The 26,954-nt window shown below is 37.3% G+C and overlaps 2 protein-coding genes across 3 annotated transcripts in view; one reads left to right on the top strand and one right to left on the bottom strand.

Annotated features, from left to right (window-relative positions):
• The first annotated feature begins 5,327 nt into the window (after positions 1 to 5,327).
• LOC134340359 (cytochrome c oxidase assembly factor 3 homolog, mitochondrial) lies at positions 5,328 to 9,797 on the top strand. Its single transcript, XM_063037520.1, has 2 exons — positions 5,328 to 5,548; positions 9,055 to 9,797. Exons 1-2 carry the CDS (start codon positions 5,356 to 5,358, stop codon positions 9,159 to 9,161), a joined length of 300 nt encoding a protein of 99 aa, XP_062893590.1. The 5' UTR covers positions 5,328 to 5,355; the 3' UTR covers positions 9,162 to 9,797.
• A 1,791-nt stretch (positions 9,798 to 11,588) lies between these two features.
• wnk4a (WNK lysine deficient protein kinase 4a) overlaps positions 11,589 to 26,954 on the bottom strand; it is a 97,174-nt gene continuing 81,808 nt past the window's right edge. For both annotated transcript variants that reach the window (XM_063037518.1, XM_063037519.1), the window contains exons 15-19: positions 21,873 to 22,822; positions 21,178 to 21,274; positions 18,443 to 18,944; positions 17,710 to 17,912; positions 11,589 to 16,702 (exon numbers count right to left, since the gene is read on the bottom strand). In XM_063037518.1, coding sequence (XP_062893588.1) covers positions 16,611 to 16,702; positions 17,710 to 17,912; positions 18,443 to 18,944; positions 21,178 to 21,274; positions 21,873 to 22,822 — 1,844 coding nt within the window. In that variant the 3' untranslated portion in view covers positions 11,589 to 16,610. The remainder of the gene's footprint in view (positions 16,703 to 17,709; positions 17,913 to 18,442; positions 18,945 to 21,177; positions 21,275 to 21,872; positions 22,823 to 26,954) is intronic.

Genomic DNA, 26,954 nt, shown 5'->3' with positions numbered 1-26,954 from the left:
ATTTACAATATTAGTCAAAAGGTATTGAAATATTAAATACACAACTTCCTTCCCTGCTTAGCTATAAACTCCAACTCAATATAGAATGCATCTCAACTTATATACACACACATATTTTATATATATATATATAAAATACAACTACTATATAGACATCCACAGCATAGTAAATTTTTAATTCTCCCATTCAGGCCTAAAGATTTAATCGCCGTGGAGGATTTCTTACTCTTATGGGATAATGTCTTCCCTGACAAGGGGCCAGTGAGACTTGTGGCTGTGAAACAATCTCAGGCTCTGGGGCCTCCTCTGTGGTGGTTGTAGGAGTTGACTTTGGGACTGCAGGATGTGGTTCTTTAAGCTCTGTCACCTTTCTTCACTAACAATTGACTCTGCTCTCCTCTACTGAACAATGTATCGTCTCCAGATGACATCAGACGCAATTTCCACAGGGCCAGTTCTGTCCTTAATCTTTCTGAGTATCCACATTTGATCATCTCTGTAGACCCTCACCAGGACTGCTTGTCCAGGAGTGAAACATTGAACCTCCTTGTTTGAGGAGACTTCAATTTGTCTCAGCTGCTTGTCCTGCATACTCCTTCTGAGACTGAATTTGAAGAGATCCAAGTGTGAGCACAAGGGACGACCCAGGAACAGCTTAGCTGGTGAATTGTTGGAACAGCATAGACTCATTCTTCTTGGCTACTGGGACCACTGGCATTGCCTATGGGCTCCACTCAACCTTGGGAAGGATTCCTTCAGCCTCCATGCAATCTAGCTCACTGGCTACATTATTACAGATAATATAAGGAACCAGACGGGCTTTGTAAAACTTGATCTACAACTACAATCAAGTTGTTGTTGTCTCAGCCAATCACATTCCCACAATGCTGACCCCCCCCTGTTTTTACCACATACAAGCCCAATGTGGCTTATTGGTTGTTACATTTCACTGTTCTGAATGTCATTCTCCAGTAAAAAAGATCTTATTTGGATATCTGTAGGTTTCAGTTTAGTATCTTTGAAATGCTGTTCAAACTCATTTTGTGGACTGACTGAAACAGCCGAGCTAGTGTCCAATTCCATTTTCATTAATTTGCTGTTCACTTCTGGTGTAAGCCATATTGCTTGTTTCCTGATAGTTTTCACATTGTAAATCCTATGTCAATTTCATCATTATCAGATTTTTCCATCAACAGCATGCAGATTAGTGCTCTTTTTGAAACTGCAGCTTGACTTTTTTTAAATCTTTTTCTCTTCTACCTGCATTTCATTTATTTTTGTCTGCCCAGCCTGCTCTTTGTATGTATCCTACTTTGCTGTATTTTCTGCATATTGCCTTTAAACCTGCAGTGATCTGGTGTATGTATGCCCCTGCCACAATGGTGACACAATTTTTCAGCCAGGCAGGTTTCTGTTTAGGCATTGCAATTTTGTTCATGCTCACTTTTATTCCTGATGGCAACTCAATCTCGTCTCTAGCTGCTGTTTCCATTGCTACAGTGATTTCAACTGCTGTTTTACATCTGAGTTGTACTTCAGTTCATCATCATCATCAGGAGCTGTGCCCAGTTTGAGCTTTGACTGCCATGGCCCACACACTCCTGTTTCGGGTCAAGTGGATCAATTCATTGGTATTCATTTCCAGTTCTCTGGCTGCTGTCTCCATCATCATTTGTCTTTGTCTTCCTCTTTCTTTCTTCCCTTCAGTCTTTCCCATAATTACCGTGCATTCTAACTCCTCTTTCCTAATCACATGTCCAATGAAGTTACGTTTCCTTTTCATGATCTCATACATTATTTCTCTTTTTGTGTTTGCTCTGTTCATGACATCCTCGTTAGATATTCGTTTCGTCCATGATATTCTTTGCATCCTCCTCAAAAATCACATCTCTGCTGCTACAATTCATTTCCTCATGTTACTAGATATTGTCCAACATTCTGAGCCATATAACATAACTGGATAAACATAACATTTCAGTACTCTGAGGCGGGTTGTCATGCCTAGTTTAGTATTGGTCAGTGTACTCTTCATTCTTGTAAAGGTGTCTTTTGCCATCCCTATTCTTCTTTTGATGTCCAAGTCGCACCTGCCATCTGATGTCACCCAGCTTCCTAAGTAGCAAAAGTTCTGTACTTGTTTTATGTCTTCCCTGTTTATTCTCAGCCTGCAGATAGGATTCTCCTTCTTTTTGGATATCACCATACATTCTGTCTTTTTGCAATTGATAGATAGACCCATTTTTGCACTTTCTTCAACAATTATATCAATTAAGTTTTGTAGTTCTTCCTCCATACTTGCAATTAACACAGTGTCATCCGCATATCTGAAATTATTGATGTTTTCACCGCCAACTTTGATTCCCAAGATGTCTCTTATTTTTTGTAATACTGTTTCACTGTACACATTAAATAAATCAGGGGGGAAAACACACCCTTATCTAATGCCTCTCTTGATTTTCGTAAACTGACTCACTTCTCCATCTATTCTTACAGCGGCAGTTTGTTCCCAGTAGAGATTTCTGATTAGGCAGAGGTGTTTCGAATCTAGATCTAGAGTTTTCTGTAATATTTCAAATAACTTATTGTGCTTCACTTTATCAAATGCTTTTTTGTAGTCGATAAAACAAACAAATCTTTTTGCACTTGAATAGCTCGTTCTGATAGTATCCTCAACATCAATATTGCGTTTCTTGTACCTTTGTCTTTCACAAAACCACATTGTTCTTTGCCTATTTCAGCTTGTATCTTACTTTCAGCTCCTGTCATCAAAATTCTTAGAAGTATCTTGGTGATATGACTCATTAAACTTATGGTCCTATGTAATTCACATTCTATTGCTCCAGCTTTCTTAGGAAGAGTGATAAATACTGAATTTTTCATCTCTTCTGGTATTATTCCAGTCTCATAAATGTCATTGATTAAATCTGTAAGGTTTTCAATTCCATAATCTTCAAGGGCAATAATTTGTTCTGTTACTAATTCATCAGGACCTGCTGCCTTTCCTTTCTTCATCTTATTTATTGCATTACGAACTTCAGATTTTAAAATACTCGGACCTTCAATGTTTTTCTTAATTTCCGGTTTTTCGCCTCGATCGTCTTCAAACAATTCCTGAATATACTCAGTCCGCCTGTTCATAATCTCATCTTTTTCCATGATAATGGTACCGTCCTTTGCTTTCAAACATCCACCTGAAGAACAGAGGAGCTTTTTACCAGTGATATTCTTGATTTGTTGATGTAACCTTTTTTGGATCAGTAATAGGGATTCTTTCTATTTGCTCACATTCCTGGTTTAACCACTCTTCTTTGGCTTTTTGACATAAGCTTTTAACTTTTTTTAATCTAAGGATTTATATTCTATAGGATCTGTTTTCTTCCGTCTCCTTTCTTCCATTAGATTTTTGGTTTCATCTGTCATCCATTTATTCTTTGTGCTTTCTTTCTTTTTGAAGAATCACAGACTTTGCTGATTCTACCAAGGCATCCTTTAGAGAGTTAAATTTCATTTCTACATGATTGCTATCATCTTCAACAGATTCTATTTCTAGACTTTGAAATCTATTCCTTACTTCAATTGTAAATTTTTGTCTTAAGTTTTCTTCTTTAATTAATTGTAAGTAATCAAGGGATTGTTCAGGTTTTTGCTTCTTTAGTTTTTTCAGTTTTACTTTTACATGACATACTATTGGGTTATGGTCACAATTACAGTCTGCACCTGGATATGTTTTGCATTGAGTCACTGAGTTTCTAAATCTTTGGTCTATAGTAATAAAGTCAATTTGATTTCTAGTGTTATCACCTGGACTTTTCCAGGTCCACTAGCATTCAGTTAGGAACTGTTTTTGACTGCTTTCTTGCAAGATTCTACAAACTGAATGATCTCTCAGTGCATCATTAAGCTCATCTCTGATCTGAGAATCACATAAGCCGAAATGGACTCTCCTTTCTTTTGATTCTGCTTATGAAACCCAGAGCATTCTGCAATGGTTTAGGTTCTAAAAGTTCCTGCATTACTTTCATGATATCAGCAAAGCTCATCTGGCTGTGTTGGTTGGTGCAGTTAAACTTCTAAGCAAACTGTATGCTCTTCCACCAATGGCACTCAGCAAAACTGGCACTCGTTTCTTATCAGCTATTCCATTTGCCTTAAAATACTGCTCAATTCATTCAGTATACATCATCCAGTTATCTGTTGTGCAACCGAACACATCTGTCTTTTCAATGTAGCCACCCATTTCTGTTTTTTTAAAACTTAGACCCATGAACTATGTCCATTTTTTTGCCTTTTTAATAAACTGTACCATCTTGCTGCGCTTCCAAAAAAATTGTGGCTTTTTATTTAACTTGTCTGTCTCTCTATCCCCCTTGTAATGTAAAAAAATGTGCTGTGCTTCAACAGGTAGATGGTCATCTCAGGTTCATTTTAAAACTTACTTGTTACTTCTGTAACGCTTTGTAACTCCAAACCATAAAACTAATTGAAAGAAAAACACAGATAAGCGTGTCTACTTTATTCCTACCTTAGTGAGGTGCGCACTTATGAAGTGGCGGCATAATGACCTATGCCATTCACATACTTCTACATATAAACTGTAATGAATTATGTAACAACAAAGAATGCTTAAACAAACAATATATTTACGATATTACTGAAATTCTAAATACACAACAGTGGTAAAGGACACAATTAATACATCAGAAATGTCCCAGCCCTTTGCAGAACCTAACGAGCAATCTAGATTTTGGCGCAAGTTTCTGATGCAGTTTCAACCCAAAGTGTGGACAATTCCTTTCCTCCCACAGATGCTGCTCGAACCGCTGAGTTCCTGTAGTTTGTTGCTTCAGATTGCAGGATTTGCATTCTTTTGTGTCTCCTCTAACCAAAAGGAGAATGTCTCAAAAGTAGCTAGAGAAGCAGCGTTTATTTTTGCAATATATTTATGACCTTTCTATACTATTGATATTTGACATTTGTATTAATTAAACAGCATAAATCTAAAGTAAAGGAGAAAATTGTTGTAAATATTCAGCGCATCAGACAGTTTTAAGTGGAAAGTAAAAGTTATTATCTCACATCAGTAACCGTTGATTAACCAGAAACGCTAATCCTATTTCCCTCCACACAGTTAAAATTTTCTTTCATTATGTTCTATTCCACAGTTACCGAAAGCTGGGAGTGTAATGCTTTGGATTTTGTGTTCACTTCACACCTAAAACGGAATACACGCTGTTCTTTCTTTAGACATTGCGAAAAATGTGGACCGGGAAGAAATCGCGTTGCTGTTTTGACGTCCGCTCTTCAACTTTCCGTACTTGACCTTCCGCATACGCATTTCGTTGGTGATTTAGAAACATGGCGGAAGGAAATTCACCGGGTGACGCGAAATTTGCTAAGCGTATCGACCCGAAGAAAGATAACTTGACTCAAGAACAACTAGAGTTTATGCGAAAAGTAGAGCTGGCTCAATGGCAGAAAAATCTTCAGAAGCGGCGCGGAAGGAATGTGATCACGGGCTTAGCTATTGGAGCCATCGTCTTGGGCATCTGTATCCTTATAATTTGTTTGATTATGTGTCGCATTAGCAAGAATGTAGTTAGCCTGGGTTTCACACAGTTGTTGTTGCCTAACACCTTTGTATGAAAGACTAAATCAAATTGTGCGGTTTGTCATAAGAATGAGAAAGTGAAATTAAAGCACGTGTCCGTGAGCTGGTTTTTTGCGTAAAGGTCATTCGGCCACCGAGCCACTTCCATTGTACACTGAGGTTAGCCCATGACTACAAAGTGCCGATGATCTTAGGTTTAAACTCATAACTTTATACCTTTTCACAAGTTAACGATGAATTCAATCGTTTCAGATAATCAGTTATTTCCACTCTTGCAACTCCCTTCTCCAGTATTCAATTTTCGGTTGTCTCTTCTCTCAGGGTATTTAAAATCCTCCAATTTACATCGCTTTCCTTTTCTTTACAGCTATTCTGGGTTTACTTTGTTGATCGCCTTTCAGCTGGCATCACCACCTCTTGTGTCATTCAAACTCACCAGAATTAGTGTTTTCTCTGTCTTTGCAATTTAAAGCTGATACAAGGTTGAAACATGTTTTAAAGATGTTTGTAAAGAGAAAGATGTCTTATAAATATCAAAAGGATGTGAGGGAGTTCAGGGAAGGAATTAGAGTTTAGAGTCTCTGGCTGTTACATGAACATTAATTGTGTAGATGTTGCCTAACCTGCTGAGTATTTCCAGTATTGTTTGATTGATAACTATTTTGGTGTTTTTAACTAGGAATAAGTATTAGCTAGGGCACTGATGATAATGCCTGTGCTACTTTCCAAAGTAGTGCTGAGAGATATTTTAGGCCCATCTGAGTGGGAAATATCCAAAGAGACCAACACTAACCATGCAGTTCCACTTGAACCCACAATATTCTCATTACAGGATGAGAGTGTGACCCATTGAGCCACAGCTGTGATTAGTTTGCTAGGAACATAACAAGTGATGTAGGTAGGGTGCATAGGTTAGGGAACAAGAAGAAATGACTAAAATGGTGAAGCATATAGGAAAAGGTATAACAGGAATTGATTAAAAAATTGCTTTGTAGACGAGCTTAAAATGAGTTTTATGCATTTAAAACTGATGAGCTGGAGGCACAAATTTCTTTGGAGCAGAATGAACATAATGGGCTTTGTAATTAAATACACTTAATTACAAAACATTTAGGAGCAATTTTCATTATTAATGGAAGATAACTTTACCAGCCTGTAGTTAGGTAGATAATAGGGCTCATTTTGTTGCTGCACTTGCTGGCAGAGATAATAACAGACAATGTCAGGATTATAGTGTGACAGTTGTACAGCTCAGAAATGGGCCCTTCTGCCCACCAACCATGGAAATGCAAACTTCTTTACCCTTGTACACCAATCCCATATGCCCACATTAGGTCATATCTCCTATGCTGTGCCTTTTCAAGTGCCTGTTAAAACGTGGTAATTGTGTCCTGGCATAATTTACATATTACTATTTAATTATTTATGGTGCAACTGTAACGAAAACCACTTGCCCCTGGGATCAATAAAGTATGACTTTGACTATCTGATTCCACCTCTGCCACTGGTAGGTAGTAAATCCCAGATGTCAACTATTCTCTATGTAATAAAATCTTTCCCCTCAAATTCTGTGAAACCACGGGGAAAATTTCTGAATATTTACCCTCTCTATGCCGCTTAAGATTTCTTGTACAGAAATTATTCCCAAATAATGAATGGTTTCCATTTTGGTTATCAGTCAGAAAATACAGAAAAATAGTAATGAATGCCATCAATTAAGAACAATTACTAGAAGTGGAGAGAGAGGAGGGGGATCTGCTTCTGTTCATAAAAACAAATGTATGTATGTATGTTGGACTTCTGAATTTAATATTGTTATGGAAGCTGTTTCATCTGTATGAGTGTTGATATCAGCTGTTTGAAACTCTTGGCCTCTGCTGAGGTCACTTGACTAGCCTATTCCCATCTTTCCCCATAATCAAAATGAGAATCTCTGTATCTTTTGTACAATGTGGTAACCAGAACTGCACACAACACTCTGAATGTAGTCTAACCGGTTTTTTGTTAAGTTGCAACACAATATGCCAATCTTTAATATTCCATGCCCCGATCTATAAAGACAAGTGTATGTTGTTAGAATTGTGCTGTTTTCCAAATTGTTTATTTTAATGATTGTTTATATATTTCAGTTTTGTTTATTTAAAAAAGATGAAACACAGAAAACTTGAACATTTTGTGAGTTTCCACCATTGTCTAGGATAAGGGACAGGGTCTTTGTTCCTGGTAGATATTTTTACACAAATCAATAGGAATGTGTGTTTCAGAATTTGTGTTGAAGGCGGGATATTGTTGTTGAAAACTTGCTTGACAAAGGGAATAAAGTAAAGTCTATTTAAATTGTACAGGAAATTGGTTGCAGTAAAGTAGGAGAGCCAGTATAAATAAAGACAGAGTTAATGGTGCAACAGAACAAAAGGAATATTGGGGTGGTGTTCGGGGATTCGTGAATTGTTGAGTGTGGGTCTTCAGGCTCCTGTACCTCCTCCCTGTGGAAAGGTGAAGTATTTAAGGGGAACTTGAGGAGGAACTTCTTGACTCAGAGGGTGCTGCAAGTGTGGAACAAACTATTTGGGTTCCCAACCTGTTTTAAGTCATGGACCAACGCCATTAAGCAAGGGGCCCATGGACCCCAAGTTGGGAACCCCTGTGCTAGTGCCAGTGGAAGTGGTGGGTGTAGGTTTGATTGCAACATTTAAGAGAAGTTTAGATAAGGACATGGGTAGGGTTGGCATGGAGAGCTATGATCCAGGTGCAGGTCGATGGTACTATGCCAAGTAACAGTTTAGCATTGACTAGATGGGCCGAAGGGCCTGTTTCTGTGCTGTAGTACTCTGACTGAGCATGATTAGGAAATTAATAATAGAATGGACAGCAGCATGGTGCTTAATGAAACTTTGTTCATCAGAAGCTTGTTTTAGGACTGTTCACATCTGGACATAATTTCATAATAAGCAAAACAAGGGAAAATCTTAACTGAAACAAACTGTATATCATCAAGGTTCATATTTAGATTAAGTAGTCTTTAAATTTTAATGAACAAAAATGTAAATTGGTTTGTTTTGAGAAAGATAAGCAAATTTAGACAGTAAATAGTAAAGCCATGTGATAATGGGGTTAGTTATACAATTCTTCAATATTGAGAAGTCATATTAATAAATAAATAAGTTCTGTCGTTTAAAAGATTCATAGAAAGAGTGCAGATTTAATTAGCTCTATACCAGTAATGTGAAGTTGCTTCAATGATTTATTTCTTTTGTATACATTACAGGCCGGTTTTGTAATTACATAATTTTTTAATTTTTCTATCTCTTGTTAGCCAATGAAATAGATTTTTTATACCACTAATTAATTTTTGAATGCATCATACATAGGATTTTTTAGCCACAGATTTGGATTGTGAACATACCTTCAGATGTATCTACAGTATATTTCCTTAATCTCTCTAGATGGATACACTTTTTATTCTGTATCTCAGGAACGATTTTTGGATGACTTGGAAGAAGAGGCAAAAGGCGTTCGAGCAAGAAATGCTTCCAGGACTTCAGCAAACTGAAACAATTAGTTTATGGAATGCGTGTACAGTTTTTCCTCTGGATTTGTGGAAGACCAAACTGAGCAAATACACATCTAGCAAGGAATTTAAAATATTAAATACGCCGATCATGATGCACATTTTTCAAAATGCATTGTTTGGCTGTTTTTGACCTTGATCTGGGAATAATATTTTGTCAGTGCAGCTGAAAGATCCACTTGTCTATAATAATGTGGTGAAAATGTGGTAAAGTGGAATGTAAACATTTGTGATATCAATAAACTGGGAACATTGATTATAAATTACTCTTTGCCAAACTGTACCCAAGATTTTACAAGTTCTTTGTATGTTCTATGTTTCTTTGTATTTTAAGGTCCCATGAATTAGAATCAGAATCAAATTTAATATCACCAACATATGTCATAAACTTTGTTAACTTCACAGCAGCAGTACAATGAAATACATGATAAATAAGTATAGAGAAAAAAACAGAGTTACATGTAGTGTATATATATCTGATAAATAGTTGAGTTAAAATAAGTTGTGCAAAATAACAGAAATAAAAAAAGTAGTGAGGTAGTGTCCATGGTTTCAATCTCCATTTAGGAATCAGATGGCAGAGGGGAAGTAGTTGTTTCCATCTTGCTGAGTTTGTGCCTTTAGGCTTCTGTACCTCCTTCTCAGTGGTAACAATTCCTTAATGTTTAAAATAAATATTCACATAGTAAAATCAATCTTCATTGAAATTGTGAAACCAAACTACGTAGGGATATATTGCAAGCAGTCTGTGATAAATACGTTTGTATCTTTCAAATATCGTACAGATATTGAAATAGAGGAAGAAGAAACTTCAAAAATAGTAATGATTAATAATCTTCATATTTAGTGATTTAAGCAAAATTTAATCATTCCATTTCATTTTAATTGAAGTTTAAGAAGTTAAAGTTTTTAGCTTTAGGTTAAAGGAAGCTATAGTTATATTCAGATCTTTTTCATGAAAGCTCATTGACCTGAAGTGATCAGTTTGTTTCAGTTGCCACAGATTGTTCCACACCCATTGCCTTTTTTAAATTAAAAAAAAACAAAATATAGACCCAATTTTGGGTTCTATATCTGTTTCCAGTTTATCAGAAGTGAAGATATTAATATATTTGAGGTGGAAATAAAAGTGTGATCTCATATCAGAAAAGGATGGAACAGTATTTTTTTCAACTTAAAGAGTTAAAGATTTCCCTCGTAAGGGTGCTAAGCAGGCTCAGGTGAAAGGCATAGTTAAAAATAGCATCAGGAGGAACTGCTGTATGCAGTTTTAATTATTGCATGTTATGGCCTTTAAAATAAGGTAACTGGAACACCTATACACACTTAAGAACTGGCTGCTGATTGGATATTTATGTTTGTGAATTACTGCTCTGAAAAATACTATTCTTTCATTTGCATATTATAAAATATGTAACACTTAAAATTGCATAGTTATATTTGTTGCTAAAGATTGCCTGTGCCTTTTAAATACAAACTTATAAATGGATTAATAAATATTTGAGATGAGTTTTTTTTTAGGTATTAATACATAATAATAAAACAGAATGCTGGAAAATGTGTAGCAAGTTAGACATCACCTTAGGAGAGGGAAATAGATTTTAATAATTCAAGTCAATTAGATTGCATTGGAACTAGCCAAAAATACATTTTAAAATGTAGAGAAAAGGGAAAGGGTGAAAAGAGGAGACAATTGAGAATCTAAGTTGGTTGGCAAGGAATGCCATGATGGGCAAATAAATCTTGGTGAGAATTAGGACATGGACATCAGAAATCTGTATAACTCTCAACCTCTAGCCAGCTCAGAAACAGGCCCTTCAGCCTATCTAATCAGTGTCAAATAGTTATTCTGCCTGTTCCCATCAACTTGCAGCTGGACCTTAGCTCTCTATCCCTCTTATCCATGTATTAATCCAACATTCTCTTGAATTTCACAATCAAACCCGCATTCACCATATCAGCATGAGAGTGAAATTATGCTATTCCTTTTTATATTTTGATGCAAAATAGTCATAAAGAGCTTTTGGCACATGGCCTTCATAAATCAGAGCATTGAATACAGGAATTGGGATGTTATATTGAACTGCATAAGATATAGGTGAGGCTAAAGTTAGAGTATTGTGTGCAGTTCTGTACATGTACCTACAAGAAAGATAAGCTTGAACGAGCACAAAGAATGTTGCTGGGAATTGAGGACCCGAGTTCTAGACAATGGTTGAATAAGTTAGGACTTTATCCCTAGACTACAGGCAATGAGGAGAGATTTTATAGAGGTATACAGTGGAATGCAGAAGATTGGGCACCCCTGGTCAAAATTTCTGTTACTGTGAATAGCTAAGCGAGTAAAAGATGACCTGATTTCCAAAAGGCATCAAGTTAAAGATGACACATTTCTTTAATATTTTAAGCAAGATTACTTTTTTATTTCAATCTTTTATAGTTTCAAAATTAACAAACAAGGAAAAGTGCCCAAAGCAAAAGTTTGGGCACCCTGCATGGTCAGTACTTAGTAACACCCTGTTTGACAAGTATCACAGCTTGTAAACGTTTTCTATAGCCAGCTAGGAGTCTTTCAATTCTTGTTTGGGGGATTTTTGCCCATTCTTCCTTGCAAAAGGCTTCTAGTTCTGTGAGATTCTTGGGCCATCTTGCATGCACTGCTCCTTTGAGGTCTATGCACAGATTCTCAATGATGTTTAGGTCGGGGGACTGTGAGGGCCATGGCAAAACCTTCAGCTTGCGCCTCTTGAGGTAGTCCATTGTGGATTTTGAGGTGTGTTCAGGATCATTATCCTGTTGTAGAAGCCATCTTCTTTTCAGCGTCAGCTTTTTCACAGACGGTGTGATGTTTGCTTCCAGAATTTGCTGGTATTTAATTGAATTCATTCTTCCCTCTACCAGTGAAACGTTCCCCGTGCCACTGGCTGCAACACAAGCCCAAAGCATGATCGATCCACCCCCTTGCTTAACAGTTGGAGAGGTGTTCTTTTCATGAAATTCTGCACCCTTTTTTCCCCAAACATACCTTTGCTCATTGCGGCCAAAAAGTTCTGTTTTAACTTAATCAGTCCACAGGACTTGTTTCCAAAATTCATCAGGCTTGTTCGGATGTTCCTCTGCAAACTTCTGACGCTGAATTTTGGCCACAATGAGCAAAAGGGTTTAAGCTAATTTATATTTTAACTCATACACTCATGATATTGTTAATCTAATGATACAATGATATTGTTGAACTAATTATCAATTTAGAAAAATATAACATTATTAGCCTTGACTGGAACTTTTTTTTTAAATTTGAGAAGAACTTTTGTGGAAATTTGAAACCAAATGTAAGATAAAGCACCTTAAAGAAATGGAAGAAAAATAATCCTTTGATTTCATCATTTAATATTGGGACTTCTGGGATTAGGGAGATTTCCTTTCAACTGTTGTAGCAGTAACATACGTGTATTTATAAAGAGTTTTGCAATTTTGCTACGTTCTATGGAGGAGGGAAGTTCCTGATGCACAAACCTATCTCCACTACGCAGTTCAGTTTCATCCTCCACCACTCTGTGGTGCGAATCTGCAATGTTCGTATCTCATACAAGTATTATTTAGGAGAACTAGCTATACCAGGCTGCTGTTTTAGAGGAAGCCAAACGTCATGTTTAAATGCTTTTTGGAAATCAACAGTGTAATGAATTCTTATTATTTTACATCACCAGTCCAAGTTTGCAAGGAGTTTTGAGCCATTCTTGTATTCCAAATGCCACAAATGTTCTGATTTAAAGATTTTGGTATAAAAACATGTTAACATTTCCAATTTGTATGACCTTCCTAATTTAGAGATGTTAACATGAGTTTGATCTAAATAAAGCCATACACTCAGTGGCTACTTTATTAGGTACACCTATACACCTGCTTGTAAATGCAAATATCTAATCATGTGGCAGCAACTCAATGCATAAGAGCATGCAGGCATGGTCAAGAGGTTCATTTTATTGCTCAGATCAAACATCAGAATGGGGAAGAAATGTCATCGAAGTGACTTTGACCGTGGAACGATTGTTGGTATCAGACTGGGTGGGTTGAGTATCTCAGAAACTGCTGATCTCCCAGGCATTTCACGCACAACAATTAGTATCTATAGTTTACACAGAATGGTGTGAAAAATAAAAACATCCAGTACTGACAGTTCAATGGGCAAAAATGCCTTGTTAATGAGAGAGTTCAGAGGAGAATGGCTCAGACTGGTCCAGCTGACAGCAAGGCGACTAACTCAAATAACCACATGTTACAACAGTGGTGTGCAGAAGAGCATCTCTGAATGCACAACATGTCGAACCTTGAAGTGGATGGGTTATAGCAGCAGAAGACCACGAACATACACTCAGTGGTCACTTTATTAGGTGCAGGAGGCACCACTGAGGTGGACCAGGTGAGGTGGACACTGAGTGTAGTTTGACTTCAATGCTCTATGGATTCCAATTTCAATGTTATGCAGGTTTGTGAAAATGATTTTATAATCCAAAATACATCACAACACAATTTATATGAAGTTTTATTTCCATCATGACGTGTGAAATAATTTATCTAGCATCTATGTATATCTATGGATATACATAGTTAATGATTTAAATCATAAAAAAAATGTAAGATCAACTTTGAGATAACAAATAAATGTCAACAAATACAGAATCTCTATTCCATGCAGATGCACATTTATACCAAAATCAACTCAAACAGTGCACCATATTTTACAAAATGAGAAATCTCACGTGAAATGACACCCTTGTGTTTCAAATAGGCAAATATAAAGTTTATTGGAAAGAAAAGGAATAATAAATGCATCTAAATCTTCCATTTGGGAAAGTTACTTGTATAGTTTATTTTAAAATAAGAGATCTAATTATCAATATAATATTGGTATAATTTACTGCATAACATTTACATTTTCTATATACATATATACAGAGAAACAAAATCAATAAATTCAGTCCTTACAGTTCGTGACAATGGAAAAACATACTTTAATACAAAAATATAAACATGATTTATAATGGCTGCTTAATATCAAGCATTCTTATTGTCTTGTAATTGCCGGAGTTATCAAATTTCCTCTAAAATTAAGGCAAAACTTATTATCTAGTCTATGTTAGGGCATATTTTGGATTTATGGTATATAGCAAATACTAATCTTTACAGTAGCCAATCTCCAGATCTGAACATTGATTGTAGATTGAATTTAAACTCCAGCTCTGAACAAAGATCTTCCTGGAGCAGCATTTTGGGGGTTGATTGCAAACAAAGAATCACTCCATTTGATCGCAGAAGCCTGTATATGCATGAATGTGGCCCAGAGTCGGTGGGAATTAACATTCACCTGGGGTGTCTGGAGTGTGGTTGTGAAGACGAAGGTGTTTAAACATGATATATAATTCAAAGGAACCAATGTAAATACATTGGAACTGTAAAATTGTCCTGCTGTTAACTTTTATCTTTAGCATATAAAACTGAATTGGGTCAGGCAGGCCTCTTCTCCCAAGAGTGTCTCAAATGCTGCATAAAGGCTTCTATATCCACTAGCTTCAGTGTCTCTCCACTGACATTGTGCACACTCACAATATTTGGGGGCTCATCCGGAATATAAACCCATTGTGTGAGCAGTGACCGCAGCAGTCTAAGTGGGTGAGTATATTTTTTAAAAAAGATTAGAACTCACACTTAGATCTGTTCAGGTCAGTGACTGTGGGATTATGAAGTATCACGAACATGGTAGGGACCTCATCTAGTAGCTATAAAAGTAGTGCGGGGGGTGGGTGGGTGTGCGTGTGGAAATGTGCATATGTGCAAATGCCTAGAGACTAGGCATTTCTGTGTTAATTTGGTGAGACAGGGGCACCAGTTGTGAAGGGTGGTTACTGACTGTTTGGGACACCAATGGGTTCATGTATACTCATTCAGGGACCAGTATAGTAGCAGATGTGTTTGTGTGGTTTAAGAAAAAGCCTGTAACCTTGATGTAAGAGTTTTAAATGCGAAGGGAATACAACAGGCATTATGAGTTCAGATGTACAGAAGTGGCGGACTGCAAAGTATATACTCTGTGGTTTTAAGTATGTATTGTTTAATTTTTATCCATCATTTATATTTTGTGTAGTGTGGGAATTATGGAGTGTGGTGATATTTGAGGGAGAGGTTATACCCAGATATATCTGTCAGAATGGATCTTTTTGGGTTTAAGCAACATCAAGTCAGGGACCCTGATGACCCGAAGCAGCTCTTGACCATTCACAAGCCCTTCACCCTCGGGGAAAAGCAGAGTATTTTGTCAGGGTTGCCCTCATTTAGGGTCCCCTGCTAAAATACAGGATTCTGGGGCATGCTCGAGAAAATGGTTAAAATTCACCAGATGTACCCTAAAGATATACACGTGTTGGTAAAAGTGAAGTGCCTGAGGAATATATGGGGACAGTATGGCTCAGGGAGTGCAGGATGGTACGTGGGCAACTACTGGGAATGTTGACAATGAAGAGAGATCATTCCGTTTGATCACAGAAGCCTGCATATGCACGAACGCAGCGCAGAATTGGTGGGAAGTAACGTTCATTTGGGTTGTTTGGAGTGTGGGTGTGAAGACAAAGGTGTTTAAACATTATATGTAATTCAAAGGATGCATTCTAGATACATTAGAATTGTAAAATTGTCCTGCTGTTATCTTTGATATTTAGCATATAAAAATGTCATGTAATATTGGGTCAGGCAGGCCTCTTCTTCGAAGAGTGTCTCAAATGCTGAATAAAGGCTTCTATATCCACTAGCTTTAGTGTCTCTCCACTGACATTGTTCACACTCACAACAGTCTATTATATTTGCTTTTAAATCTGATTTAATCAGATATCCTTTGAGATATTACCAGAAATGGTATATTTTAATGAAAAAAATTCTGTAGCAAGGATTATTTTATGATTAAACATTGTTGAAATACTGTTATACGAGATAAAGTAATTTGACTTAAACAATGCTGAGTCCTTAGTGTTTCTAAAATCATATTAGTGCTTAGAAGCTAAAATGTCATAAGCAATCTATTTTAAGATCTGTTCTGACAATGGAAAAGGATTTCTGACTGGGGTCATCGTGTTCTTTTCTAAACAACTGTTTCAGGTTCCTATGTTATATATAAATCAAAAGGCCTTTTATATAAGAAAGCTGACTGTTAACTACTTGCATCATATAACAGTCCATGTCCAAATTAATAATAGCTGAAACTGTACTCAAATCTACTGACAAATGGTGTTTTGTACAGTTTAAAACACTTAAAAGTACTATAGTGCCAGATATTTGTTGTAGTCAGAACCAGAATGATTTTATTGACCCTTTTCCTTTAAATTTATTGTGCAAAGCCTTAGCTTCTAAAGACTCTAACAACCTATCAGCTATGAGAAGCCATTAGGAAAAGTAACCCCCACCAATGCTGGACTGTGTTTGCCATTGATCTTGTACACTGCAGATGCCAGTTAAGGAATTCCTTCTGCCAAAGCCTGCAGGGATCCAATATGAACATAAGGTTATAATTGGAAAAACGTTATTGTATATATAGCATGATATTTTCAACAACTGCACTTCGACCACCGTAATAACACTAAACAGCTATGAAAGGGAAAATATTACATTTACTTCCAAAGTAATATAAAATATGGCCAAACCAAAAACTATTTAACTAGAATTAAGAGAGCATTACCAAACCCCTAGAATCTTGTTTTTTATATAAGGATCGCTCATAAATGCCATTTAGTATATAATGTATCAGATCATGACAGCAATCATCTCCCACTCTTATCAGCGGCCATCAAAAAACTGTCATCTTGGCATAGGTTTGCTACCCCTGCTATACGATTTGTTGCCCAAGTCTATTTCCTTTGAATGAATTCATAATCTACTTTTTGGACTAAGGTTTCAATCACTCTTCCTGTAAACTTTGCCTAGTATTCAATACTTCATAGTTTTGAAATGTACTTTATCTGCTTTAAAAAAGGTAGCATTTTGCAAATATGACCTTCTGAATCTGCATCAATCACGTGATCTTACAGATATACTTCATATTACCCCTATAAGATCACTGATCATTTTTAAGCTTTCTAAATAAAGTTACATGCAATTGTGTTTCCAGTAAAATTTATGACAATATTACCTTTCAGTGTAAACTATAGAGTCATCGAACAATATAGCACAGAAACAGGCCTTTTGGCCCATCTAGTTCGTTCTGAACTATTAATCTGCCTACTCCTATTGACCTGCATCCAGACCATAGCCCTCCATGTCTCTCCCATCCATGTATCTATCCAAATTTCTCTTAAATGTTGAAATCGAACCCACATCCATCACGTTCTCTGGCAGCTCATTCCACACTCTCACCACCTTGAGTGAAGAAGTTTCCCCTTAAACATTTCACCTTTCACCCTTATCCATAACCTCTAGTTCTAGAGGAAAGGTAAAATTCTAGTGTCAAAATGTCACTGTTCACTGTTAGGGAGCTTGTTACACATACCTGGTTGTTGTAAAGGTTCAAGTCTTTGTAGGCTGTTACGACGGGATTGGTTGAAATTGCCCTTAGACAAACGCCTCTGTCTTCCATTCAGGATTGCAGCTGGTGATACTATTCCAGCAGGGGGCACCTTACCCATCTTTTCGTACAGCTGCTCAATCTCCTTCTTCTGCATTGCCTGCAATCTCTGAACCTCTGCCAAGTGCCTGTTGGATTAATGCAAGTACTTCAGCCACTGAGACTAAAAGAAAAAATACTGCAAACGCAGGAAATCTGAAATGAGAACTATAACATTCTAGAAATATCCAGGAGTTCAGGAAGCATTTGATATCCATAGAGATTTTAAAAACTTAATATTGAAGTAAATAAAATAATGTAAAAATGAAAAGTTAACTAAAGGACTAACATACATAAATAATTTAAACACTAAAATAAAAGCAAACAAACCTGGCTTTACATGCAAACCTTAAAGGTAAAGTATAAATTCGGTTCATCTAGTCCAACAAAATCATACATCACTAGACAAACTCTAGCTATAATTTTAAAAAAACAGAAAGGGCTGGAAATACTCATCAGGACAGGCAACATCTGCAGACAGAAAACAGGAACTCTGTTCCTCTTTTCACATGTTTCCAGACTTGTTGAGTACTTCAAGTATTTTCTGCATTTATTTCTGCTTTGCAACATCTGTACATTTTTTTGATTTTCAAATTCAAAGCATAACCTCCAAGCTTACTTTTCTCTCAGAGTTTGCAACTCTTCAAATATTTCATCGTCATCAGTTTCAGAATCATCGCTGCTGACGTAGATTGAAGTTCGTGGATGCTGAATCCGTCCAGGCACTGAGACTGAATAGTTGTGCACATCTGATAACATGGAATCGCTGTTTTGTTTCTCATCTCCTGAACTGGCCACTACTTTGTTACTTTCTGGAGCATGACTGTCTGCAGCAGCAACAGAATTGACAAAGGAAGGTTTCATCAAATGGATGGGTGAAACTGGGTTGCTGCTATTGCTATCTTGATGGGTTCCTAATGTAGCATCCAACTTTGAGTCCTTGGACATCATCATTGAATGCAAAGTGGTACAGTTGCCTGGAACCAATTGATCTTTTACTTTAGGATCACCTTCTTTTGTTAGTTGAGAATCCTTTTTATTTAGATCCTGAGTTTTCAAAAACTCAAAGTCTCCCACTGGAAAGGGCTGATATGATATAGATTGTTCAAAACTTTTAAACTCTGTAGATATTAAAAAAAATACTTGTTAAAGCCATCCAGAATCAAATATTTCTTACAATTGCACAAACATGACATAATTTTCTAAGCAATTTATTCCCCCAACCTTCCTTGATCACATCAAATTATAAAATCAGTAAATTCCAAGCACAACATTCATAGACAATTGGAATGTGATAAAGAGACATGCACTAAAATAAATTCAGTTGTTATATATTCTTAATTATTAATTTCTTCTTTATGAGTTGCATTTTATTTTTAAACAAGGCAGTTTAAATACGAAGCTAACTACATTTCTGTTCATATCATGTTCTCATTTTAAAGAAATATTTTACTTAGAAAGATGGTAAAACTGATCTTTTAGGAATATGGATCTGTAGAGCAGAACTACAACTATCTCTCATACATTGCAGCCCACTTTCTAACTTGTTCAGCTCCTGCCAGTACAAGCTGCCTCCTCCATAGTCTGGAATTAAATTGATATCCTTCCTCCTGCTCTTCTAGCTCCCTCAACAAAGCACATAACCACCGACAAATTGGGTCTTAAACTTTTTTTTCAGCAAAGTGAATCACCCTTCATCTTGCTACTCACCTCATCAAAGAATTATCACTGCACAGAAAGAGGTTATGGGGATAGGGCAGGAACTGGATACTGATTGTGGATGATCAGCCATGATCACAGTGAATGGTGGTGCTGGCTTGAAGGGCCGAATGGCCTACTCCTGCACCTATTGTCTATTGTCTATTATCAGTGGGCCCAGTGAGTCCTTGTCCACTCCTCATACAGTATCCCAGTCAGTACCATTCATTTGCTCTTGATCAGGACCTCCAAATTAATTACCTCTACTGCCTTTTGAGCATCTTGTTTCCACCATCTCATTGTTAGAATTAACAAGTTTCAAGTCACAGTTATTCTGTATTCATGTGTAAATATATTCTTCTATCCATGGCAAAATCTTTCTAGGAACTAAAATAAAAACAGAAAATGCTAGAAGCATCCAGCGGGTCTTTGATCTGAATTGTTAAATCTGTGCCTCCTTCCACAAATGTTGCCTCTCTTGCTGAGTGTTTCCAGCATTTTCTGTTTCTATTTCAGATTTCTAAAATCTGCTTCTTATTAATTTTCATGAAATTCAAAACTTGTCAGAGTCACTAAATTCATAAGTTACTTAATTTTTTTCACACCATCTTAAGAATTAACGTAATAATTGCTGTTGAAAAGGATTCCGGTAGAATATGGGTCTCCTCAGCCTGAGTCACAACCCTCATAAAAAGGGGCATTAATTGATCCTTAAATTCTCTATAGAATTCAGGGGGAAAACCATCATCTCCCGGCGATTTATTAGCTTGTAATAAGCCTAGGGCTCTTTCAATTTCATCCCTAGAAAAAGGGGCATTCAATTCTTCCTGATCTTGTTGACTTAATTTGGGAAGCTGTAAATTAGACAAGAAATCATCAATTTTCAGTGAGTCACCCACTGATTCTGATTTATATGGCTCCGAATAGAACTGCTTAGCGGTAACATGGAAATCCGATTCCCTTGTACATATTGATCGTTGGAATAAAGAAATGCAAAGTTATATACCCCTTGAGAAAATTACTTATACCCTTAGGAATGGATACACTATGTTCATTGAGATTTCGCAACCATATTTGAATTACTTAAATGCCCAGATTGTTTAATTTATTTATTTTAATTTTGTAAAATTAATATGTCCCTTATTATAAGCTAGTTTCTTTAATTTGTATTTTAAACTGACTCTGAGAGCTGGATGCTTACTCTACTTTTTCTTTTATTCTCTTTTCTTTTTTCTTCTCTCCTTTCTTTCCTCTGTCTTTTAAGTTTTTTTCCCTCCTTTTTTCTAATGAGGGGAGATGGTGTTGGGATAGGTGTTAAAAAAAATTATTTCACACCATTGTTTATTTCTAATCTCAGCTGTTAGATCACACGTTTGTTAAAGATTAATTGTAAGTAAAGCATTTTCACTCACCTAGACATCTGCAAAGAAAGTAAATTGTGAAGGATGAAGTTAATGGCTTCATCCCTGAAGTCAATCGGGATGGAGGTACACACACTCAGCAATTCAAGAACAGCTTCTTCCCCTCTGGACATTGAACCTATGAACACTACCTCACTAATTTGTTTTTTTTTTGGCACTACTTTAATAGACTCAAATTGAAAAAGCCCCATACAACACACTTCTATAGCGGTTTACAATTGTAGCGGTTACTTACCCTCACATATAGAAGGCAATGGTGACTTTCCTGACTGTGATGTTAAGGTTTCAGTCACAAATATTGTTGAGGTGTTTTTGTTACTTATATCCAACAGCTGTTAAATGTAAATCAATAATCAGATACATTTTTTTCATATTTTAACTCAATAATTAAGAGGTACATCAAATAACTCTTAAAGCCATCTATTTACTTTGAATGTCTAACAGAAAAAAGAGATAGTAAGAGTAACAGAGTCCTGCCAAAGGGTCTCGACCCGAAACATTGACTGTATTTCTTCCTATAGATGCTGCCTGGCCTGCTGCTTTCCACCAGCATTTTGTATGTGTTGCTTAAATTCCAGTGAATTAGTCTGGAGAATGAACTTTTCAAGTTATGATTTTCTTAAGTTCTGATGAAATGCTATGGAACAAGATGTTGGAGGGAATCAACCAGTCTGTTGGTATTTTGGTCAAGACCCTTCATCTGGACTAATTCCATCATCTGCAATCTCTTGTGTCTATAAAATGCTATGAAAATGCTTGTTACTTTCCCCAAAGATCTTCCCCACCCTGCTATTTCTGCTCTTATTTCAGATTTTCAGCAAATAGAAGTATTTGCTTTTGTGCTATGGAGAGTACTTAATTTTAATTGCACAGTTCAGAATTTTTAATAGAATTTTAAATTAAGTGTTCTTAACCTATAAGCCAACTTACCGAGAACTGTCTGTCCTTAAGATCTGTAGTTGAGTCTGTAACAGGTGTTTGAGACATAACGGGTGAATTTGATGCCCTGCCTTGGAAACCAGTGCTCCCATAATTTCCTGGGTTACCATTCTGCTGTGGTGAGAGTGGAGCTGCAAGGTTAAATGTAGGACTGAGATATGAATGCAATGGAGAATTTGCTGGTGAGACATAGTTCCTGTAAGAAGCTGGTATTGGAATTGTCATAGTCGTCTGGAAATTTGTAGGAGCAGTTATTTTCTGATGTGGGATATCCAGGTAAATTAGACTCAGGTCACCTTCATTACTTGAGGGCATGTGATTGAATTTGGAGGGTGACATTCCTGGCAAATAGCTGACATTTCCCAGAGCCTCACGAGACCTATTGCATTCAGATCCAAGTTGCTCGCTTAAACTTCTGATGCCATTATTTGGCTGAGGTTCGGCATTTGGTTCTGGAGACAAAAGGTGAGATGAGCAGGAGATGTCAACTGGGGAGATGAGAGGCGAGCTCGGGGAAGAGTTGTTGCTGCAGGGGGATATCAGTGGTGATTGTGAAGAATTGCTAGGTATGATTGAATGGGCCAGATGACTCACGCACATCAACGACAATACGTCAGCCAGAACAGACAAAGGCTGGGTAGTTGGTGGCTGCATTTCTTTGTAAACATTCTCTGTTGCTTTTGTTGGAAGCCCTCTTTGGGCTGTATGTTGCCCACTTCCCTGCTGATTCACTGTTGAGTTTAGGTGAACATTTGCAGTACATGCAGCAGCAAGGAGAGATGTCGTAGGCAAATTAGTGTCAGTTCCACTGGGTGCATTTTCAGAGGCTGGGACAGGGTCACGATTGGAGAGTGCCACTACGTTATACGTTTCAACTGCTGTACGGCCAGTTAAAATTGGTTGAGATGTTGCTCTGGCTTGGCAGGTCAAACTTGATGAAGCTGTTGGAAGATAAATTAATAGCAATTTAATCAATGCACAGAATCATATTTAAATGCTAAATTAAAGTACTTTCCTCTTCCTGCATTAAAAACACATTACTGACTACTGGGAAAAATCAATGGGATGGCTTCAAGCAAGAGTGATAACAACAATTAGACAAACATTAACAATAACTGTGGGGCATAATAATAATTATGAGGAATTAATAATATTGTGGGGTTAGCATAATGCAATTACAGCACCAGCGGCCCTGGTTCAATTCTGCCACTGTCTATAAGGGTCTGGCATTGAAATAATCATTCTCCCCATGACTGCTTGGGTTTTGTAGTGAAAATAGCATAGTGAAGACAGATTTATATACTGTACCTGGCATGACATTTACTCAAATATCGCATTAGTGCCCTTCATTCAATTTGAACAACAATAAAAAACATCAAGGTGGAAGCTACTTGTTACACAATCATCCCTGTTCTATTTGTGTTGTTTGCATTAACAACCAGCACACCTGAAACTATGCTGGGGGCAGCCCACAAGTGCACTATCCCACAATGAAGTATTTGATCTTAAGCCCACTCAGTGTAATAGGCTTCTTGGGATTTAAATGACACACAAAGGTGGCTGGGAATGTGAAGAATATTAAAGGGTCAGTTGCAGTGAAACAGTCACTCTCGGCCTCTGAAGGTTGTACATTTAAGTCTGTCTCAGAGAACTGAACAAAAAACTATGATGGAGTTTCCAGTCCGAGGGAGCAGTGGACTGCTGGAAATGCTCTATTTTGGATGAGACACTCAGTGAGACAGTATCTGATCCTGAAGATGAGTATGTTTTGAGGAAGAGCAGAAGATTTATCCCTGGCTATCTGGTCAATCTTTGTCCCTTACTGAAAATTAATGAAACAGATTATCTGATCATTATCACATTGTGTACATTAAGGTCCTACCAACATGACTGCCACATTTCCTACAATGCAAGAGTGACTATTCTTCAAAAATACTTTACTGGCCACAAGAATTTTAGGATATCAGAATCAGGTTTATTATCACCAGCATGTGATGTGAAATTTGTTAACAGCAGCAGCAGTTCAATGCAATACATAATCTAGCAGAGAGAGAAAAAATAATAAACATAATAATAAATAAATCAATTATGTATATTGAATTATGTATATTACGTACATAATTTCAGATATGCAGATGACACTGTGTTAATTGCAAGTGCGGAGGAAGAACTACAAAACTTAATTGATATAATTGTTGAAGAAAGTGCAAAAATGGGTCTATCTATCAATTGCAAATAGACAGAATGTATGGTGATATCCAAAAAGAAGGAGAAACCTATCTGCAGGCTGAGAATAAACAGGGAAGACATAAAACAAGTAAAGAACTTTTGCTACTTAGGAAGCTGGGTGACATCAGATGGCAGGTGCGACTTGGACATCAAAAGAAGAATAGAGATGGCAAAAGACACCTTCACGAGAATGAAGAGTATACTGACCAATACTAAACTAGGCATGACAATCCGCCTCAGAATACTGAAAAGTTACGTTTATCCAGTTATGCTATATGACTCAGAATGTTGGACAATATCTAGTAACATGAGGAAACCAATTGTAGCAGCAGAGATGTGGTTTTTGAGGAGGATGCAAAGAATATCATGGATGAAACGAACATCTGATGAGGATGTCATGAACAGAGCAAGCACAAAAAGAGAAATAATGTATGAGATCATGAAAAGGCAACGTAACTTCATTGGACATGTGATTAGGAAAGAGGAGTTAGAATGCACAGTAACTATGGGAAAGATTGAAGGGAAGAAAGCAAGAGGAAGGCAAAGACAAATGATGATGGAGACAGCAGCCAGAGAACTGGAAATGAATACCAATGAATTGATCCACTTGACCCGAAACAGGAGTGTGTGGGCCATGGCAGTCAAAGCTCAAACTGGGCACAGCACCTGATGATGATGATGATGATGATTTTGAATAGATATAAAAAATGTGCAAAGACAGAAATACTGTATATTAATAAAAAAAATGAGGTAGTGTCCAAAGATTCAATGTCCATTTAGGAATCTTTTGCCTGCTACTACCATTTGATCTGAGTTAATTAAGGTGGTCCCCTTCTGATTCTTGTGTAATTGGTTTTGGTTGGCGGATTGATGATTTTCTTTTATGGAAGCTTGTATGGCGTATAGCTCTGGGGTTGTGCTCCCAAAGGGTTTTTTTTTGGTTAGTAGGGTTTTTTTTTGTTGTTGTTTTAGTTAGTAGGGGTTCTTTTTTCCTTCTTTTTTTGAAAAAAATAATAGTTTTAACATTTTGTCTTTTCTTATTATTATTGGTATACTGTTTAGCTCGGTTAATCAGTTATTTGACAGTTTAACTCATTGTATATATTGATAAGTTGATTTGACCACTCTAATGTATTTTTGTTGATTTTCAATAATAATTAATAAAAAGATTTAAAAAGCAAGAAAGATAATGAGGGTAGTAATCTACAACTTCAGAGTGATATTGATGAGTTGGGAAAATGGGCAGATTTATTGTCGAAATTAATTCCAAAGTGGCGTATTTTGGATGGACTAATAAGGCTAGGAGGTGCACAATGAAGACAGGATCCTACAAAGTACTGGTACAGAGCAATATTAATCGACATGTCTAACAATGCCCGAAGATGTTAGAACAGATAGATGAGATGATTAAGAAGACTTATCTGATATTTGCTTTCATTAACTGAGGTGCATGATATGAGAGGTTATGGTATATCTATGTAAATCTTTCCTTAGCCTACAAACGAAGCACCATGAGCAATTCTGGTTACTCAGCTAAAGGAAGGATGTGGGGCTGAGGAGGGGGAGAAAGGATCAGCCACGAGTGAACGGCTGAGAAGACTCGATGGGTCAAACAGCCTAATTTCTGCTCCTATGTCTTATGGCCTTATGGACTGCACAGGAGAGGACGCAGAGGAGACTTTCCCAGATAGAGTGTTTCAGCTATGAGGAGAGATGGAATAGACTGGGAATCCCTCAAAAGGGGATCACTGATTGAGGCGCACAAAATTATGAGAGACAGAGATAGATATTGAGAAATTCTTTCTGTTAACAGAGATATCTATAACTAGAGAGCACAGGTTAGGCAAAGCAGGGGAGATTTAGAGGGGATTTGAGGAAGAATTTTTTTATCCGGAGGGAAGTTGAAATTTGACAAATACTGCCCAAGTGTGCATCAGCTGTAAATATTCTCATGATATTTCAAAGAGCAAAGAGCATTGGAAATACCTCTTACCACCCTGTCTCCTGTAAAAAATGCTATTTCCTTTTCCCTTTTCCTTCATCTCCATCGCATCTGTCCCCAGGACGAGGCTTTCCTTTCCAGGACATCAGAGACGTCCTCCTTCTTCAAAGAATGGAGTTCCCTTCCTCCGCCATTGATGCTACCCTCACTTGCAACTCCTCCATTTCCCAGACAATCTGTGCTCATCCCATCTTCCTTTCACCTGAACAGGGATAGAGTTCCTTGTATCCTCACCTACCACCCCATGAGCCTCCGCATCCAACACAATGCTGCACCTTTCACCATCTTCAACGGGATTCTATCTTCAAACACATCCTTAATTCCTTCCTACTACTTCCCGCTTTTTGCAGGGATCCATGATTCTCTCGTCCATTTATCCCTCCCCACAAATCTGCCTCACCTACATTCAGAGCCTCAAATAGTCCTTCCAGGTGAGGCAACACTTCACCTATGAATCTGTTGGGTCGTCTATTGTACCTAGTGCTCCCAGTGCTGCCTCCTCCACATTGGAGAGACCCAACGTAAATTGGTGGACTACTTTGTCATGCATCTTTGCTCCATCTGCCAAAAATGGACTTTCTAAGTGGCCAAACATTTTAATTCCAATTTTCATTCCCATTCTGACATGTTGGTCTATGGCCTCCTCTTGGCCATGCCGAGATGACCCTCAGGGTGGAGGAGCAACAATATATATTCCACTTAGGTAGTGTCCAACCTGATGGCATGAACATTGATTTCTCCTTCCAGTAATTTTTTCCCTTTATTTCTTCTTTTCCTCTCACTCTTCCGTTCCCCACTCTGGCCCCTGACCTCTTCTCCTCACCTACCTATCACCTCCCCCT

The sequence above is a fragment of the Mobula hypostoma genome, chromosome X1, assembly GCF_963921235.1.
Source record: "Mobula hypostoma chromosome X1, sMobHyp1.1, whole genome shotgun sequence".
Lineage (NCBI taxonomy): Eukaryota > Metazoa > Chordata > Chondrichthyes > Myliobatiformes > Myliobatidae > Mobula > Mobula hypostoma.
The sequence above is the reverse complement of the archived record's forward strand: the minus strand, read 5'-3'. Positions and strand labels throughout refer to the sequence as shown.